Here is a 20,690-nt window from a genome sequence, read left to right on the forward strand (position 1 = left end):
GATGTTATCACTTATATGTAGAATCTAAAAAATAAAACAAATTAATGAAAATAACAAAACAGGGACTTCCCTGGTGGCGCAGTGGTTAAGAATCCACCGGCCAGGGCTTCCCTGGTGGCGCAGTGGTTGAGAGTCTGCCTGCCGATGCAGGGGACACGGGTTCGTGCCCCCGTCCAGGAGGATCCCACATGCCGCAGAGGGGCTGGGCCTGTGAGCTATGGCCGCTGAGCCTGTGCGTCCGGAGCCTGTGCTCCGCAGCGGGAGAGGCCATGACAGTGAGAGGTCCATGTACCGCAAAAAAAAAAAAAAAAAGGAATCCACCGGCCAATGCAGGGGACATGGGTTTGAGCCCTGGTCCAGGAAGATCCCACATGCTGCGGAACAACTAAGCCTGTGCGCCATAACTACTGAGTCTGCGCTCTAGAGCCTGCGAGCCACAACTACTGAGCCTGCGTGCTGCAAATACTGAAGCCTGCACGTCTAGATTCCATGAGCCACAACTACTGAGCCCACGTGCCACAACTACCGAAGCCTGCATGGCTAGAGCCCGTGCTCTGCAACAAGAGAAGCCACCACAATGGGAAGCCCGCGCACCGCAACGAAGGGTAGCCTCCGTGCACCGCACCTAGAGAAAAGCCTGCGCACAGCAATGAAGATGCAACCCAGCCAAAAAATAAATAAATAAAATCTTTTTAAAAAAAAGGAAATAACTAAACAGTCTCACAGATACAGAGAACAACCTAATGGTTACCAGTGGGGAGAGGAATGGGGGGAGGGGCACTAGATAGGGGCAGGGGATTAAGAGGTACAAACTACTATACATAATAAAATAGGTAAGATACAAGAGTATATTGTACAGCACAGGAAATACAGCCAATATTTTATAACAACTTTAAAAGTAATATAATCGATATTGAATCATTATGTTGTACACCTGAAACTAATATAATATTATAAACCAACTATACTTTAACCAATTAATCAATACAAAATAAAGCAGAATCATGGGGGAAAAAAGAGTTCACATATGGAGAAAATATATGTAACATATACAAGAAAAGATAAGAAGACTTATAAAGAACTATAAATCAATATAGAAACGGCCTAATATAAAAGTGGACGACTAGTATGAACAGGAAATTGACAGAAAGCAGAAAGACAGATAGCCAATAAACATATGCCAAAATGCTCAACTTTGCTAGTAATCAGATAAATACTAACTAAAACCACAAGTAACATTTTAAAAATTCATCAAATAGGAAAAAACTTAGAATCTCATAATACCCATCATTGATCAGGGCGTGGGGAAACGGGCACTCTTATGTACTGCTGGCAGGAGTTTAAGTTGGAAGGAACTGTCTTTGAAGGCAACAGGGCAGTATCCATTCTAAAAGGAGACATTAACTTCCTGTGGCCTAGAAATTCTATAATACTCCTTGCTGTCTGTGTTAGAGGGGAGACTTGTACATATAAAAGGATGTTGACTGAAGCATTGTTTGCATCCGCATACGACTGAAAGTTGTAATTATCTGCCTTTTAAAATTAGGATTAGCGTTTTCCTTTTGTGTCTGTGTTACATATGGAAATCATAAGTGACTATTTATTTGGATATCATCTTTTGGGAAGTGTTCAAGTCTTTTGCCCATTTTTCTTATGATGCTATAAAATTCTGAAAGACAAAAAATACAAGGAATAGTTTTTTGTTTTAATTTTTTACAGAAAGTTATATTTGGTTTTGGAAGTACCTAACCATTACAAACTGGCTAAGTCATAAAACTTTAAAATCAGGACTTAAAACTGTGATATTCAAATTTTTGTTGTTGTTAACTGGCTTTGTTGTAGAAATAAAATAGAGCAGTGTTAAACTGGCTGAACTATAAAAATTCTTTAAAATTAGTACTTACAACTGTGATGTTCAAATTTTTTGTTTGTTTGTTTGGCTTCGTTATACAAATAAAACAGAGTACAGCAGGGTTATTTTTGTTGTTGATGTCCTGTTGCATATATATAATTTCAAACTATATTTTAACATATTGGTAGATCTGAAAGCAATAGTACTGTTTTGTTTTGTTTTTTAAATAAATTTATTTATTTATTTATTTTTGGCTGCATCGGGTCTTTGTTGCTGCACACAGGATTTCTTTAGTTGTGGCGAGCGGGGGCTACTCTTTGTTGCAGTGCATGGGTTTCTCATTGCTGTGGCTTCTCTTGCTGCGGAGCACGGGCTCTAGGCACGTGGGCTTCAGTAGTTGTGGCGCACGGGCTCAGCTGCTCCGCGGCATGTGGGATCTTCCCGGACCAGGGCTCGAACCCGTGTGCCCTGCATTGGCAGGCGGATTCTGAACCACTGTGCCACCAGGGAAGGCCAATAGTACTGTTTTTAAAAATTTTTAGGGCTTCCCTGGTGGCGCAGTGGTTCAGAATCCGCCTGCCAATGCAGGGCACACGGGTTCGAGCCCTGGTCCGGGAAGATCCCACATGCCGCGGAGCAGCTGAGCCCGTGCGCCACAACTACTGAACCCGTGCACTGCAACTACTGAAGCCCGGGGGCCTAGAGCCCATGCTCCGCAACAAGAGAAGCCACCGCAATGAGAAGCCTGCGCACCACAACGAAGAGTAGCCCCCGCTCACCGCAACTAGAGAAAGCCCGTGCGCAGCAACAAAGACCCAATGCAGCCAAAAATAAATAAATAAAATAAATATTTTCTTAAAAACCATAAAAAAATAAAATAACTTTTAGAAATTTTAAAAATTAAAAGAAAATTATTTTAAAGTTTAAAAGGTGTGACTTTACCTAATGCATAAACTGCCCTACGTAAAAATGAAACAGGCTTTCACTTGCATAATTATCAAAGTAAGTCTAACATAAATGAAAATTGTTGTAATTAGTGGTACCGTCACACTAACAGAGCTGACTGAGCTATAAACCCCTGTGAGACTTACGTTTAGAGCATGGGCACACTTCCACTACCCTCCCCTCCTCACTAGCACATGGTCTTCCTTTAGACTAAGAAAGTAATAAGTAAAATTCCCTGTTACACATTTTATTCAAAAGAGCAAATGAAAATGCTTTCTTTCCAGAAGTCACATTTGTCTTAAACAACAGAAAGTGGCAGTATAAGAACTTATCGGGCATGTATCCTGTAATACTTTTTACATGTGAAGTGTTTTATCTTTTGATAAACAAAAAAAGACTTCGTAAATGATCTTAAACAATGGTTTGAAGAATCTGAGTTTTCACTCCTAGTATGTTGGTAGTGTACCACATTGGTATCAAACTGATTTTCATGTGATAGTAAATATATCAAAAGCAGTTTGAAAAACAATTACTTTTGTGGTTTTGATTTGCATTTCCTGGATTACTAATGATGTTGAACATTTTTTCATGTCTTACTAGCCATTTGTGTATTTCTTTGGAGAAATGTCTCTTCAAGTCCTTTGCCCAATTTTGAATTGGGTTATTTGGGGGTTTTTGGTGTTTTCTTCTAAGAGTTTTATAGTTTCAGCTCTTATGTTTTGGTTTTTGATCCATTTTGAATTAATTTTTGTGTATGGTATAAGGTAAGGGTCCAACTTCTTTTGCATGTGGATCTAATTTTCCCAGCACCATTTATTGAAAAGACTATCCTTTCCCCATTGAACAGTGTTTGCACCCTTGTTAAAAAATCATTTGACCATATATGTGAGTTTATTTCTGGGCTCCCTATTCTATTCCATTGGTTTATATGCCTTTATGCCAGTACCACACTGCTTTAATTACTGTAGCTTTGTAGTAAATTTTGAAATCAGGAAGTGTGAGTCCTCCAACTTTGTTCTACTTAATTGTTTTTAAAGCAAATTTCCTTCTTAAATTTTCTGTTAGTTGTGTACCCAATTAGATTATATCGAACCTTTGTTGGCAGAATTCTGCTGGATTCTATAGTTAGAGGAGAAGCCCTAAGAGTGTTTTAATACTTAGATACATGGTCCTTCCTATCAGTAACTTATCAGGCTGCAAATCTGAATGCTTAATGGGGCCAGGCAGATTACATCAATGACTGAGTGACAGGGTTTTAGAAAAAGTGTCTGGTAGGGAATATGGGGAACAAGGAGTATGTGCCTGATCCAAGTTAACACATTCAAAACTCGTTCTGAGGGCCAAATAAAACACTGTGCAGATAATCTGACCCTGAGGCTGCCAGCTGGCAAACTGTTCAAAAGCTTTACTGCAGAGTCTAAATGTGATAAATAAAATGATATTTTACATAGGGAAAAAATATAAGTTATTTGTTTAAAACAGCTTGTGTAGCTTAATTTTTGCCTGTGTATGTAGGTGAGTGTGTGTGTCTGTGGTCAGGATATGTGCTATGTGATTCCCATCCTACTGAGTCAAGGTGGCAGAAGGCAACGGTAAAGGGCAAGGACTCTGGGGTCAAGCTCTGCCTCCTGGGCCTGAACCCCAGTTTCACCATGTGTGTCTCTGTGACTCTGGGCAAGGCTGGAAACAAACTCTCTAATCCTCAGTTTCACATTCTGTAAAATGGAAATAATAATAGTATCTATCTCATAATGTAGTGAGGAGCAAATGAGATAAGAAGATAAAACGCTCAGTACTAAGATCACCTGGCATTTAGAAAGTATTTGGTTAAAAACAAAGTTACTGTTCTAATGGAATCTAGAACATACAAAGGATTTTTGGAGGCCTACGAGTAAAAAAGAATAAAATAAGTATCTATGAGAATCCAAATAATGGGAGGAAAGGAGTAGGAAAATAATAAGGTACAAAGGTAAGGTCAGCATATCGTAAATACTCGACATCCAATTGGCTCACAGCTTCTCACAGCAAAACCAAAACAAAACCCACAAAAACATGTGAACATGGTTCCTAGAAGCACTACCAGGTCATCTCCAGGTGACTTTTCACTTACCTTATTGGTACAAATTAAACAATTCTATTTTCTGCTTTCCATGACTTAACTAGAATCATGGCTACACAGAGAAGAAATATAAACTTACATATTTCTTTCTCTGTAAGTTATTTTGACAGGTGGCAGTCTATACATGGGGTACAAGAGATAAATGATGACTCCAAAACCCCCATGTTTTAAAAACAATTTCTGATAGTTCCATCTTTCCACTAAAAATACAATCCCCATGGTTATAGTCTGTGACGGACACTTATTCTGGTCTATAAAGTCAAGGGATTTTAGATCAATTTATTGAGCACAAAAATCTCAAACCCACCTGAAAAATAATTCACTCTACAAACTTTGTATAGCTCTTTAGATAAAACATAAATACATCTCGATGATTTGACAGATTTTATGGTAAAGGCACTAGTGGGAGGAGATCTGACAATAATATTACAAACTGCTCTTTTGATGTCAGGAAGCCTAATCACTGGATGGTCTTAATTTGTTGGAATAGCTATGGGAGAGGAGATACGAGCTACATAAACATGGTAAGAGAGTGTGATGTCATGGGAGATGCGGGCACTGCACTTTCTCCACCCTCACCCCCATCTTCTCACATCTACCAGGACGCTCACCAGTTTTACATTCGACGCAGATGAACTTTCCATCAGGGAATGATGTCAGTCCCAGGCACTCCAGGTGGAAGTGTTTGCAGCACTCTCCCTCGCAAGGAATCAGAGAATCCCCAGAGCTTTCACAGATCTGTAACATGGCAAAAAAAACCCAGCTGTGCTCAAACTGTAGCAGGCATCAGGACCACTGGGGGGGTCTGTTAAGACACAGATTACTGGGTCCACAGTTTCTGATTCAGCGGGTCTCGGGTGGGGCTCGAGAATCTGCATTTCCAATAAGCACCCTGACAATGCCAATGCTGCTGGTCCTCGGCCCTCCCTTTGAGAACCGCTGAACCAGATAACTATTTCCAGACCCAATATGTATAAAGTTTAAAAGTCATACTTGATCTTTTATGACTCCTTCTTTGGAATCTGCATACTTTAACTCTTCTTCAGAGTGCAAAGCAGTATTTTTCAAAAAGGGTAAATATACATTAAAAACTTTAATACCAACTTCAATCTGAGAAGATGTTTTTGAAGTCAGCCATCTGCCATTTACTTCCAATTAATAAGGGAGCATCACAGTGAAGACTGGCACTTACACGTGAATAGTAAGTATTCCAACTCCGAAAGGGAAGAAAAGAGCCTGAAGTGGCTTGTAGATCTGTAGCTTGAAAGCAGTATCATAACTTAGAAAGATACTAACCTCTCAAACAGGAGGGAAGTGTATTACTGGCAGGATATTACAGCCTTTGTTTCAAGCTGCAGGACAGGTTGCCTGCCTACCTGACATACAGTGTCCTTCCTACTCATTCCAGTGCCTCTTCTTGACAAACTTGAATCCACGGACTGCACATCAGAAACATCTGCATCTGCAGTAGCTGAAGGGCTATCGACTTGCTTTCCAAAGCCTACCTACATGGAAAACAGAACACATTTTTAAGAAAAACAAAAGTTTCCTCAAAATTAGGTGCTACGAAAATCCTAGTTAAGACTTGCTCAAAGAAACCTTCACACAACCTCTTCCTCCCTTCTAAAACCCCTGGATACCCAATGTCTGGTGTTTTGAGAGAACCTGTTACAATTAAAAAACTACGCTCCTGTTATGTAAGAGACCAGCAAAATTAAGAGGCCCGTAAGTTACAAAATGACCAAAATGATTTCTTTTCTACCAGCATTTAAAAAAAAATTCCCTGTTCTCGCCGAGAAAGTCAGGCAAAGCATTACTTGGTTGCTTGGTCTGGCAAAGCGAGACAACACTGCGCCCAGGCCCTGGGACATATTTACCTGCAGGTCACTCAGTCCTCTGGAATCGGAGTCAGACGTGTCTCTGTACGTGGAACTAGCCATTTCTACATCAGTTGAGGCGCGGCTCCTTTTCTTTAGAGGTTTACAGGAATCTGAAATCTCGCTGGCACCTTAATACAACACACCGAAATTAATCCTAAAATAGTACTTAAAGTTTGTTGTTTTAATTTTTTTGTGGGAGAATATTTTCTTTCCCCAAACTCATCTGTAGTGTGAAAAAAAGCATAGCTCTCTTTGTAACACTGAAGTCACGAGTCAAAATTTCATAAGCTTCTGACCTTCCTGATGGTGAGTGATGTAATTTACAACCGCTCTATTAAAACACTCAATTCCGTGCTCCTGCTCTAAAGCTATTTTCAGGCAACAGAGCCCAAGTTCCAACCTAAAAACCAATTCTATCAAAACTGCAGGACAGCTGATCGATTTGGAGCAATCCAAAGAACCATTCAATTTGGAGGGGGAAGACATAAAACCCAACACACTGTGTAGCTTACAAATATGGTCGCAGAGACACCTCCATCTTGTTTTTATTAGGGATGTGACAAATCTTTGATTTGTATTCGATTCGTACACGGATAGTGCCATTTTCCCCCGAATTTTGCAATTCAGTTGATTATTGCCCCCCAGATAAATCCTGGATGTTCACAATTGTTCATCTGAGACTTCCTGGGTGAAGGGCATTTACTGTGACCATTACAAGTGTTGCAGCACAGCTACATACGTCATGCCATCTAGGAGGCACAGTGCTGAGGGCTGTAAACAGACAATGTTCAAGTGCAGCCAAATCACGAAGAGCTGGATGAGAGGCCTCTGTGTGGACTTGGTGAGGGAAGGAATAAATATGAAAAAAAAAAAAAAAAAAGGCAGAGAATAGTGTGGAATTTTTTTTTTAAAACGGTGTGTAATACAAATCCAGCCAAAACAATAGTGCAAAAAGTTACAAAGCAACAATCTCTTGGGCTAATGCAGTATAGGCTATACAGAAACAGCCACGATGAAATGTGCAGATCAGGCACGGTGAATACCAAGGAACCAAGGAGACGGTTAATATTTCAACCCACAGTTTGTGTTTTAGATTTTTTTTTCCCCCAAAATTTCCATACAACAAACAGACATCTAGATCAGCCCAGCAAGCTATGGTGGAAGTGTGCAGTCCAGAAGAGACCATGGAGAAACAGGTCTCCCGAGGCCATGAAGATCCGCAAAGGCTGAGCGGGAACAGCACTTGGTGTGCGGCACGGTCTGTGCAGGAGGATGTGGACCTCGTTAGACTGCTCAGGTTACTGGAACCTCGTTATCACATCCCATCCTACAAGGTTTTCACTGAATGTTTCCTTACATCTACAAATGAGGGTGCCTGCCCGTGTTAACGCTGATTAAAAAACACAAGTACACAAATCTATCTCCTTCATTGCTGGTGTATGGACCCAGAACACCACCACAAAATATTTCCTTGGCCTAAAAGATCACTGGATTAACAAGGAGTTTTAACAGAGGAACAGGAGTGCTGTACTGAGAGGCTTTCGAAGGGAAACACAGGTACCGCCATTTCCGATGAGTTTCTGAAAATGCTAGAAAAAGGACAGGCTGCCAAAGGCAGCCACCACGCTGTTCTCCATGATAACGGCACTAATGTTAAAAAAAATAAGAGCTTTTAATGATTGTAATGTATACAGTTTGGGCTGTTTGGCAAAACCCTGCAGATGTGCATTAATGACGCTTTATTTTTTAAAAAAAACAAAAACAAAAACAAAAAAACCCAAAAACAGTCCATGTTGAAATTGATCAGTGTAAGTTAAACGGTGGTTTTTAGGCTGGACCCATGATTTAAGCTGTACCCATCCAGCTCAGACAAAAAAAAAAAAAAAAAGAAAAGAAAAAAAAAATCATTTGAATGTTAAAGCAATTGTTCAGAGTCTTGAAAAAGAAATCAGGCAGGAAAATGCCCATAATGATGATTGGCAAAATCAAAATTGAAAACAAAGAAACTGTTTATCGAGCCGCCGACAAAGAAATCTTGCATGGAGACTACAAGTCTGGAGTTTCTGGGATGAAATTGTACAGGAATCTCAGTCCACAGTTTCCTCACTCGCTGCGGAGACGGAGCTGTCACTGAATCTGACAGAGCCCTGCACTCCCCGGTCCGCCGACCCTGTGGAATGGTGGAAACACAACGCAATCAGGCCTCCTAATCTCGCAGCGATCGCGATGTCTTTTCTTGGAGCTCCGCCAAGCAGTGTTCCCTCCGAGAGGCTGTTCAGTTCTGCTGAGGATCTCCACGGAGACCATCGCTGCAGACTTCTCCCCGAGAATGCAGAGAGGCTGGTGTTTTTTTTTTTTTTTTTAAATAATGCAATTTGCCCAGAGTAAACTACAGGTATTAAATACAGTCTGATCTCACCAAAAACGCACGAATCATGCTATGGAGTTTGTACTGTAGTCAAATTGCACACAGAAAAGTACAGACTTAAGTTTAAGGTTTCTTAAACTTTGTGCATATCTCAAATAGATTCTGCATAAGGTCATCAAATAATGGCCATAAATATGCTACGAATCATTTTAATATACAAAAAGATTTTACAGCACTGTAAAAATAAATGTGGCAAGATTTTTTTTTTTTCAATCAGGTTGTCTTGTCTGATTTGTCATAGTCCATGTTTGACCACTATTGACATAGCTACTATTCGGTATTCAGTCGAATACCAAAAAAAGTGGATTCGTCACATCCCTAGTTTATAAACCAGTGAAACCCCAGAATCTTATGGAGAAAAGTTGGAAACAGTATCAAGCCTACGTGGTGTTCTCCAATTTACCAAAACAAATAAGACTTTTCACATGGAGGCACAGAGTAAGATCAATTCTAAAAGACACACACGCACGCATGCGCGCACACACACACAAACACGGGAATACTTCAATTTCACACAAATTATCGACTGAAGAGCGACAAGTGATTTACAGAGACACACAAAGATACATGAAGTACAAATAATTCTTTCAAATTGTTTTTAATCAAGGAAATGCAGAGCAACATTATAATAACTCACCTTTTTGTAATCCAGTCTTCACTGTAGCCTGAGGAACTGTTTCAACCTGTTTGGACAGAAAAATACAGCATTAATGGGGAATTTTTTTTCACTTAATTAACAGAGGGAAAAAAATAATACTTCGATCAATCTAAGTAATGATGAGCGATTAATGTATCTGAAATCTGGACTCGGTCCCATTTTCTGGTAAAGTTCTCTGTCTCAGGGTCAGGGAGGGTTTAAATTCTAGCTGCCTGTGCTGGATGCCAAGTGACAACACACAGCCACATGCTTTTGAGCAATGACCTTTCCCACCATTCCCTTGGTATATGAAAAGAACACAAATACTTTCCTCAGTGTCTGGGAGGCAGGAGAGGGGTTGTTTCTGCAACCAGCCCCGATGTTGCTATAAACCCCTCCCGCCCCAAAGACGTTAGGATAAATTTTTACTTACTATGATACTCAGGTTAATGTAACTCACGCCACTTTAAGACCCTTCCGCGCCTGCACTCACATCTAAGTTGCTGGGAATCAGGACCCTCTCTGTAGAGAGTGCTACAGGGCTCCATACAGCTGGAAGCTCAATACTTTTGCTGCTAGTACAAACTTAAGAAAATAAGTTTGTGATATTGCAAAAGCACTTTCTTGAGTGTCTTATGAACAGTGTCTTGATCCTACATTAGGAGAGCGAGATCAGAAGTTATTCTGCCAATGTTTATGTAAAACACGTGGTAATTTGAGGATTGAACCATTGGAATTAAAGAAAGGATGCCATTTGGAGGAGTACCTGCTTAAGCTATGAATTGGATTTAATGTTTCTCTGAGTGGTGAAATATGCATGTTGCAACACATTTTGTAAATATTTAAGGATTATTCTAAGCTTTTTAAAAAAATTTTTATTTTTTTTTACAACAAGTAAAAAAAACATACAACAGAAGTGCTTTTATAAGATACAATTAGTAATACAAGTATAAAATCTTCTAAACAATCACTGGTATTGTTTTACTACTAACTATAAACACAGTGGCATTAACAATCCATCCCAGTTTTTGTACTCATTCTCCTTATTAATTTTAGACTGACTGGTCACAGACTGAATTTGGGAACCAGCCGGCAAAATCACAACTTCACTTTGGAAAGGAATGCTGGAGATCTGCAAGAGGTTAGAAAGATTTTTTGGAATATAATTTCCTAAGTATGAAAGCTAATTATGATAAATGAATGACAAATTAGTATATTATTTAAATTTTTGTTAAATATTTCTGGGAAAACTGTTTTACATGTCTGATGATACCACAGAGTACCCACAAAATCACCTCTTAAGTTTGGAAGTTTAAAATTCTGAAGGAAATAATTTAAATAGAAAACTTCACATTCTTCCATATTTAAGTGGTTTTAAAAATATAAAGCTTATTGGAACTAATACTATTCACAATTCTTTTTGTTTAGTAGCAGCTGTCTGGGTATAAAACTGGATATTCTTTCACTTTAACAAATTAAGAAAAATTCTGACTGTGAATTTAAGTTAAAGGAGTTAACGATTTCCAAACATTTCTTTGAAAAGGTAATTGAATATGCCTATTGCTGTATTGATTACACTGGCTGAATACCCTTCCGTCAAAATGCCCCTCCTTCGTTTTACATAAATAGTGTGTATCTGATAACTTAGTAACAGGTGAGTGCCATTCCACTGGGAAAATAACATTCCAAAAAATCTGTGATACCAACAGAAAAACCAGATCATCTATGATTATCTGTTTCTTAAATAAAACTCTTATAGGTAAATTAATTTGGTCTGTTTAAAAAATAAAAATAATATATACCAGCAGCTTAAACCAAAAATTAAAATTAAAAAAAAAAGGGAACTCAATGATGGTTCCAAATAAAAATCACGAAAACATGAAATTATTTTGCTCGTAACTGAAATGTCAAAATCAATGTGAGGAATTCTTTAGAAGTCTTGTACCACTGACTTCCCATCTCCTGAAGCCTGATTGTTTTCTGTGAAAATGCTTGAAGCAGCATCACAGGGATGGTTGTATTAGGACTGGGCACTGGGATTCACCAGGACAGAAGCATTAGGTAGTCCGGAAAGGAAAGCCAGTGTGGGGGGAGTCTCTCTTTCTTTTAAGACACCAGCATAAGCCACAACACTCACAAATACGACGGTTAACCCTCTACATGTGGGAAGCCAACCTGCTCCTTTTTGATCTTCTTCTTTGGCACGACCTCAGTGGATTTCTCTGATTCGGAACGGGTTCTAATGGATCTTCTCTGTTGCTTCTTTTCTACTGAGCCTAAAAGACAATTCAAACGAACAAACAATAAACCTCACTTGAGTAACTGACATTCAAGTAATTAAGATCTGACCAAATTCCTTCCTTTTCTTATCCATTACTTTTGGTCTTTTAACTATAACTCATTAAAAAAACTATTAAACACTTGGGAGTACATTAAAAAAATTGTATAGATCAAACTGTAAAAGCTGATGGGTTGAGACTAGGAGTCATAACGCACTCTGAACTATACAGATAAAGAGGGATTGGATTGTTAAAAATTGTAAAGTCAAACCAAAACAGCAGATAAACACATTTAGGTAATAATAATTGAAGGGATGAAGGGACTGAGGGGACGGATGAAAATGATTTTATTCTCAGTTGACATTAGGAATTAATGGTTCAAAATTCAATCGGTACTGTGTACTTTGCATTTTAACAAATAAATTAATTCTACACGTAAAATGCTTAATAGTGCTAGGTGCTGGTTTTGCTATTGTTATATCATTAACAACCAAAGGGAAAAAAGCAGGAAAGGCACAAAAACGGGACTAAAACTGAATCATTAATTTGACTATCAAGGGACTTGTATAACTTAGAAATAATTAGTCATGGAAAACTAGTTGAAACAAATTATCAAGCTATTTAATATTAAATGGTGAAAAAAAGAAACTATGAAGATTTTTAAACAGTAAAATTCTTTGAAAGAAAACTCACATGGACCCCATTTTGGAAAGGATAAAACTTAAGATTGAAGGCCGCAATGTGAAGAAACACTAAGTCAGGAATGAATCACAGAATGATTCATTCTGTGACCCTAAGAAGGAGTGCTACCTTCAGCACAGCTGTTCTCCATCTTTTCAGTGCTTGGACCACCTAAACGGTCCTTGCTAGATAATAATCACCTTGCAGAAGCTACCTCAATGAAGTGTTCCATATCACCTGTATATTTTCTGGTTTCATTGTTCTTGTCTATGTGGAAAGGGCTTTCCTCACCTTTGTTCAAAGCCAAAACAAAGAAGGATCCCACTACTTTTTGGGGGGAAGGAGTAGGTAGTTTGATGATAATGTATTGTTTCTGAGCTGTGCTTAATTAATTTCTAGCACAGAAGTCACAAAATGAAGGCGTCCTTTACTCTCACTCTTCTCCTTACAATGATGAAAATGTTAACTAAGACAACAGGTATCCTATCCTCACAGACACCTGAGTATTCCAGAGATCCATATTTCAGTATAGTCATCAACACTCAAGACCTACCAGGGAAGAGGAAAATGAAAATAGAACTGCGTAAAACAAACAAACAAAAAACCTTGTTTTGAGAATGACAACAAAATTGTTCTAGCAAGGGCAAATGATATTTGCTCTATTGTCTTATAAAGATAAGACAATGTGGTGACTCCTTAAAATTATTCTGAAAGCTACCCGAAGAACATATACATTCTACTACATTTAAAGACACTAAAAAGTATTATGTTTATGTTCTAAGAGAGGAGAAGTGAGCATCTCTGGATTTGGAAAATAGCTTAGAAATCTGGTAGAAATGCAGATACAACTCCTCAAACCATAGAAATGTAGCAGTGCCACACATCCTATGTAGCACCTAAATTTACTAAGAAAAGGCTGGAGAATTCCCCATGAGTAGTTAACACCAAATGAGATAATGGTACAATTGGTTTCTGAAGGGAGATCGGGTCTCTTTTCTGACTTTTCAACTACTGAAGTTATTTTCGCAAGGAACAAAATGGTCATGTAAAAAGATAAAATATGCTTATCAACTACGGCTCGTAACCAAATTTAAACCAAGGTCAAAGCTTTAGAGCGCTCATCCCTAAATTAAGGCTGCAACGTTAATTTACAATCTCATTACATTATGTCTGCCTGAGGAAGGAACTGGGCTTTTTCTTGATATAAAGAATTATAACCTTCCACCTTTAGCTTTCACTAGAAAAGAAAAAAAAAAAGAAGGAAAAGAAGAAAATCCACAGCAGAACTTAAATTGAAATGAAAAGACTACATGAAGATAAAATGTTCAGTAGCTGAGGGGCAGAAAAAACAATCTCCATTAAAAGTAAAAGTTTAGTATTTAAGATCAATCTAATATCCTATGAAGAATTTACTTTCTCCCTAGTTCGGAGAATGCAGATGTTTAAGTAATGATCCTCCTAGTCTAAATATCACACTTACATTCAGACAAATTACTAACAGTTTAACAGTAAACAGTTTAACAATAAACTAACAGTTTAACAGTAAAGAAAGATGACAAAACTGATAGACCTAACTACAGAGCACTGAGGCCAAAAGAGTCTTGTGGTATCAAAGAAGGTAACAAACATTTTCAATTATGGCTAATTAATGCAAAATCTTCTAAGTCCATTATTCATTGCTTCATTATAATTTCATTTTTTATACAGTATTTTGAAGTGATACAAGTTGCAAATCTGGTTCTGGACTTTGCTACTCCCTCCTTACCTTACTGCAGCTTCCTTTCCCAACTCATTGTTGAATAAAGGCATTCTATTTACTATGCCCTGTCCCATACATGGCAACACCTCTCCCCATCCTGCAGCCCTTTCTTGAAAATAAAGGGCTGCAAGTTCTTTCCTGAATAATGATTGTTTTTATTTAGCTTTTATAATAAGAAGAATCTTACTCAAAATTTCCCTTACAAAAATACTTACCCCTTAGTGCCACTCAATTACAGGTTTGCCTGAGCTACTACTGATCCAAGATTACTACCTTGGGTCTTAAGACTTTAATCCTTCTAGAAAATTATTTGGTCACTTCTTAGATTCCAAAAAAAAATCTGAAAGAACAAATTGAAACAAACTCCTTCCTCCTAAGATTTCAAATGACCAAGTTAGTTGGTATCTAACTCTTTTCCTGACAGCTGTATGCAGCAGTAATACTGTTATATAAACCAAATCCACCAGACACTCAATTAAGCTTCTATAAGATCCTCAGTCAGTCTCTTAATAAAAATTACTTTGCCTATTCCAAAGGCACGATCTTACTAAATATAGGCATTTCTTCTTTGAGCAACAATAATGTAGCTTGATTTTCAATTCATGGTATCTGTTAATCAGAGAAGATTATAAGAGAGCTAGGCCCGAACCCCTCAACTGCTGACATCTAGCACACCTAAGAATAATGGAAAGAGTGTGGGCATCTACCAATTTGTGTCCAATAGGGGATAAAGGAGGAAATAGTAAGAATGTGTTAATAGTGCTGGAAAATTAAAGCTGTTATTCTCATGCAGAGAGATCATCAAATGGTGCATCTAGTCAGATATGTATAGACTGTATAACTATAGTCTTTTCATTATAGAATCCTATTATTTAAATTCCTGTAGGAAAAATAACTGTTACTATCAATAAAGCTCTCTGGCCCCTAAACCATTCTTTCCTATTGAAATAATCACTTTTATAATTTCATTTTTAAAATATAATTTGATTTTGATAGGAACAAAGCTGCCATGTGACAGTCGAGCAGAACCAAGAACTCCAATGGGAATGTACTCTACATTCATACCCACCTGCAGGACCAGATGCTGTTTCAGGAGATGACATATTCTGAGTTGCCTTTTCATTCCTCTGGTTTGGTGTAGAAATAATAAGTCTGTCTTGTCCCCTGACACTTATTTCTGTTTTGTTACCAATTCCCTTCAAAATAAGGCAAATTAAAAAATAGGTGATTACCAGGCAAATGGCATCATTGGCTTATAAAGATGCCTTAAGACCATCATAATGCGCTTGGATTTTTTTTTTTTTTTGCGGTACGCGGGCCTCTCACGGTTGTGGCCTCTCCCGTTGCGGAGCACAGGCTCCAGACGCGCAGGCTCAGTGGCCGTGGCTCACGGGCCCAGCCACCCCGCGGCATGCGGGATCCTCCCGGACCGGGGCATGAACCCGTGTCCCCTGCATCGGCAGGCGGACTCTCAACCACTGCGCCATCAGGGAAGCCCTGTGCTTGGATTTTATATGGTCTTTGATTGCAGTTAATTTATTATCTTAGCCATTATCAGAACAATTTTATTAAGTCATCAGGATGTACTCTAAAATGTACAATGAGACTATGTGGGGGAAAAAAACCTGTTTTCTAAGTCCAGATGATGAATATCACTAAAAAATAAACCTGTATCATCTAATTTTCTGTCAAAACCAAAATATTTTCTGGTCTGAATAGTCTCTCCCTTTATCCATATCACAGTAAGAGAACTATAGTCATTTTCATGTGGTAAAGTACCCTACTACAGATAAAAATATCAACACGTCTTTGAAAGACAAGGATATCCTTAGATTACAGAAGTGTGATGAAAATGTGCACCCCATAAGCAATCTGGAGCAGAGAGAAGGCAGGGAGAATTACAGTTCTGTCTCATTTTAGGTATTTTTAATGCAGTGAAATAAAGGAGTGATTTATAAATATAGTATATGTATTTTTAAAGCTTTCATTTTTAAAAGGTCAGTTTTATCTCAAATTTGATTTAAATAGCACTCTTTGGGGGGGGTGACAAAGTTTGATTTGTGCATCCAAAAGCAGATAAAAACCAGCTCCAAGAATGAAGCCAATTCGCATTCGAAAAAGATGCAAAGTATTTACTTGAGAGTCAAAGCTGTCAACAGAACCAAGTGGGGACTGTAACTTAAGTTTTTCCAAGGAGCTTCGCCTTACTGAAATCGGTTGAACCTACAGGCAGAAACAGGTTAACAGAGGACCCTTATGCTTCTCTTTAGGAAAATATATCACCGATGAGGTGCACCTATATTTATTTTAATGTGCATATGACAACGTTAGGAAATAAGCACGGAATTCTTTAAACATAGCACACATCCACGAGGTGCCACTACATTTGGACTCACAAGCCCACAGTTGTGGCGTCGGCTGGGAGGGCAGTGAAGAGGTACACGGACTAGAAATTACACATGCTGTAGAAGAGTTTTACAGTCTTCAAGCTAAGTGTAAGTGCCCTAAATGGAGGCCCAGGGCTGTCTGAGGGAGGCACTCCGTTTGAAGAGGCTACTTTCACCCCGTCACATAAGCTGTCACCACAGTTCACTGTGACGGAACAAACACAGTTCTGGTACTTCTCTAAAATGTATGCGCTATCGCAGGTCAACATGAGCCAAGCAAAACTGCTGGTGCAACCGAACAGAGCAACAGGTATAATGATTACAACGGTCAATTCAGATAACCGACAGAAATGATTTAATAAGAAGCATACTTTGCAACTAAGAAAAACTAACCACACAAACCAGAAACAGGCACAGTGCCCAGGTTTTTTCCATGATTTTAGGGAGCTCAGCTCAATTTTGGCTGCACAGCTCAAGATTAATCTAGTACAGATGGGGATATTACAAAAGAGAGGAAAAAAAAGAAGAAAAGCAAAGCTTTTTTGCCTATGTCTTTTTTGCCCCCATCTTAAACAGAGTAAACTGACTGTACATTTCAAGTGCAGTGAATACAAAGGGTATTCAAATTATGACCTTGTGTTGTTTGGGTTTTTTGTTTTTTTTTTTTTTTCGGTACGCGGGCCTCTCACTGCTGTGGCCTCTCCCGTTGCGGAGCACAGGCTCCGGACGTGCAGGCTCAGCGGCCATGGCTCACGGGCCCAGCTGCTCTGCGGCATGTGGGATCTTCCCAGGCCGGGGCACGAACCCGTGTCCCCTGAATCGGCAGGCGGCCTCTCAACCACTGCGCCACCAGGGAAGCCCTGGGGTTTTTTTTAATGCCAAGGTTGACTACTTACTAGATACCTAGGTTCCCCCAAAAAACCCATGAGAAAAGAAGGTACCTTCGTTGAATAAACAAACTGATCGATAAATTTCCCATCTCCTGTAGCATTCTGAAGAGCAAACACTTGTTCAATTTTCACAACTGGAGACATGTTACACTTCTGCAAATCCAGACTCCCTTTGTGCATTGTGATGGAAGCTGGTAACGATTTCCTCGCAGCTGCCGTTTTCCAGGCTACTTTAACGGGAGGTGGTTCGTCCTCTTCCACGCTTGTGTGCCGCCTCTGGCTGTGTCTCCGAATTTCAGTACCTGATAGTGAGGAGGCCGCCTCGCCTGCACTGGTCTGTTCTGGCTGAGTATTCAGCACTGATCTTGGCCTTCGGGTTTTTTTAACTTCAGCCTTGGAGGCAACATTCTTTTTTGCTTGGGATAAAGCCTCCTCAGGCTGTTTATCAATGTAGATAAAAGTATACTGTTCAATTCTTTCCTCCCGGGTCATTTTCAACGCTTTCTCTGCGTGGGCAATGCCGATATCCCACTGAGCACGTTCTCTCTGAGGCCGGGGTTTCCGAATCTGTAAAGAAAGATACAGGCATTATGGAACATGCTTTAATCTAACAGGAACAGTTAAAAAACATGTATTTCCCATGTGGTCTTATCATCTTTCCAGGTATGCATAAACATCTTCAGGGTCTTCAGTCAAACAAGGGAAATGTTCTAACTCCATGACTTTGATGAATCAGCGCTGCTATCAAGGACATGCAGGTCCACTCTTTTACAGTAAACCCTTCTTTGTTGGCCACTCTGCTGGACAAGTCCCTCCAAGAGGGAGTCGTCCTCCTCATGTCACATTCCTAAAAAGCTGGCAGTGATGATGGCAGAGAGAAGAAAGATTACAGAAAGGATAACTTTCAGGGGCCAATAAAACACTAACATTAAAGACAACACCCTAAAGCTCAGGGGTGCCACACAGACCACAGCAAAGCTAAGTAAGTGGCACAGAGCCAGCATTTGGAGCTGAGCGGCCAGCCTGTGCCGGAACGCAAACAGGGGCAGAATGCAGAGAAAGGGGAGCCCCGAGGAACACGTGGAAATCGATACAACACAAGAAAACAGGATCGTATGAGAGGAAAAATAAACCTGCATCACAGTTTCCAGAGTCCTGATCAGAAGACTTTGGATTGGCAAAACAGGTAAGAAAATTTTGAATAAAGGTATGTGAGATGAGCAAAGCAATTAGGAATTATCCAGGGGGTTAGACTGAGGTAGCCAGAAATTAGCTAATGAAACAAGGAGACGGTACAGTATATGTCAAACACTGTTAAACACTGTGAAGTGTTAAGTTTGATAAAAGTAATCAAAATCCTCTGTGAAAATATTTAGCTTAGAGTGAAAATATGACAAATTTCTGAATCACCAGAGGCCCACACTAAATTAGTTGAGTTTAAAAATCTCGACCAGACAGATTATCTAGAGTTCATGTCAAAATTCTAGTATGTCCACCACCACAACAAACATCTTTAGTTCCATCACTAGTGTGACCTTGGTTGAACCCGCTACTTAAGGGTTCTGTGCCTCAATTTCTTCATCTGCAGAAATAGGAATAACAGTATCTACCTCACCAAAGTTGTAATGAAGATTAAATGGATTAATACATATATAAAATGCTTAAAAACAGTGCCTGTCTCAGAGTAAGTACTAAATATTTTTAAAATCTTACTTTCATAAAACAATTTTGCTAAATAAGAATAAAGGGGAATTAGGGGAAAATGCTGAAATAGGAAAAAACATAAAAATCTCTGACAAAATCCACATTTCACTAGCATCTACTAGACTATGTACATTTGAATTCAATTCAAAATAGAATCCAAAATTGTATTAAGCAGATAAAGTTTTCAGTAGGACTATAATGTTGTTTATATGACATATAAAATTTATTGACACACAATGAATTATTAAAATTGAACTTAGGGGACTAAAATAAGTCATTCTAATTGCTTGAATTCAAGTATGAAAAGCTCTACTAAATTATTAAGTCCTTTACAGTCCACATTCAATTGACCATGTTCCTATGTCATCAGTCACCTTCTGTTTCTCAGAGTGATTGCTGGCTTGTCTGGTCGCCTCGGCCAGTAGTTCTTCATACTGTTTGTGACCTTTGTACTCTCGGACCCGCTTTTCGTGAACCCACGCCCTCTCTGGCTGGTTGCTAAAAAATTGGACGTGATATTCCCGGGCACCTGTAAGTAAAAATTCTTATTAGCCCTTTCAGAGCATAAGCAGCCACATATACTTTGCCAAAAATGTGGACCTAAGCCAGGTTCCCTAGTTTACTCCTATTAAAACGTGTCATTTTTGGATCGTCCAAAGATGTAATCCAACATCTACCAATAACACAACTAATTGTTACTGTAAAAAATCACCCCAAACGATTAAACTTAGTACAGCAAGTTTTAAGAGAAAAAAAAAAAATCAGAAATTCTGCTAACTGTCAGATTTGTTACCTTGGTTACACAATTTATATTTACTGGCCTCAAACCTTTTTACAAACAAATCTGGGTACAAATAAATAATTTTTCCTTCAAAAAAATGCATAACATGTTTTCTTGGACTTTCAAAAGCCAATTGCTGGTCAAACTGCTTTTCTAATGACATAAACGTGTGGCGCACAGACCTGGGGGTGGTAAGGGGAGGACAGGCTACTGAGACTCTCCCAGGGATCCTGCAAGGTCAAAACCATCTTCACAATAACACCAAGATGTTGTCTTTTTCATGATGTTGACATTTGCACTTAATACGGCAAAAGCAATGGTGGGTCAGACTGCTGGCATCTCAGCACA

The 20,690-nt window shown here is 39.0% G+C and overlaps 1 protein-coding gene across 5 annotated transcripts in view; it reads right to left on the bottom strand.

Annotated features, from left to right (window-relative positions):
- Window positions 1-20,690, bottom strand: part of NSD3 (nuclear receptor binding SET domain protein 3) — a 105,718-nt gene that overhangs the window by 30,142 nt on the left and 54,886 nt on the right. For 3 of the 5 annotated variants that reach the window (XM_082863877.1, XM_082863876.1, XM_082863879.1), the window contains exons 5-13: window positions 19,936-20,090; window positions 17,909-18,424; window positions 16,717-16,803; window positions 15,650-15,776; window positions 12,037-12,137; window positions 9,862-9,907; window positions 6,794-6,924; window positions 6,293-6,421; window positions 5,528-5,654 (exon numbers count right to left, since the gene is read on the bottom strand). In XM_082863877.1, coding sequence (XP_082720003.1) covers window positions 5,528-5,654; window positions 6,293-6,421; window positions 6,794-6,924; window positions 9,862-9,907; window positions 12,037-12,137; window positions 15,650-15,776; window positions 16,717-16,803; window positions 17,909-18,424; window positions 19,936-20,090 — 1,419 coding nt within the window. Of the gene's footprint in view, window positions 1-5,527; window positions 5,655-6,292; window positions 6,422-6,793; window positions 8,967-9,861; window positions 9,908-12,036; window positions 12,138-15,649; window positions 15,777-16,716; window positions 16,804-17,908; window positions 18,425-19,935; window positions 20,091-20,690 lie in introns of those variants that run through there. The other 2 variants (XM_082863878.1, XM_082863880.1) reach the window with 2 other exon arrangements.

The sequence above is a fragment of the Leucopleurus acutus genome (assembly GCF_964270905.1).
Source record: "Leucopleurus acutus genome assembly, chromosome: 21".
NCBI lineage: Eukaryota > Metazoa > Chordata > Mammalia > Artiodactyla > Delphinidae > Leucopleurus > Leucopleurus acutus.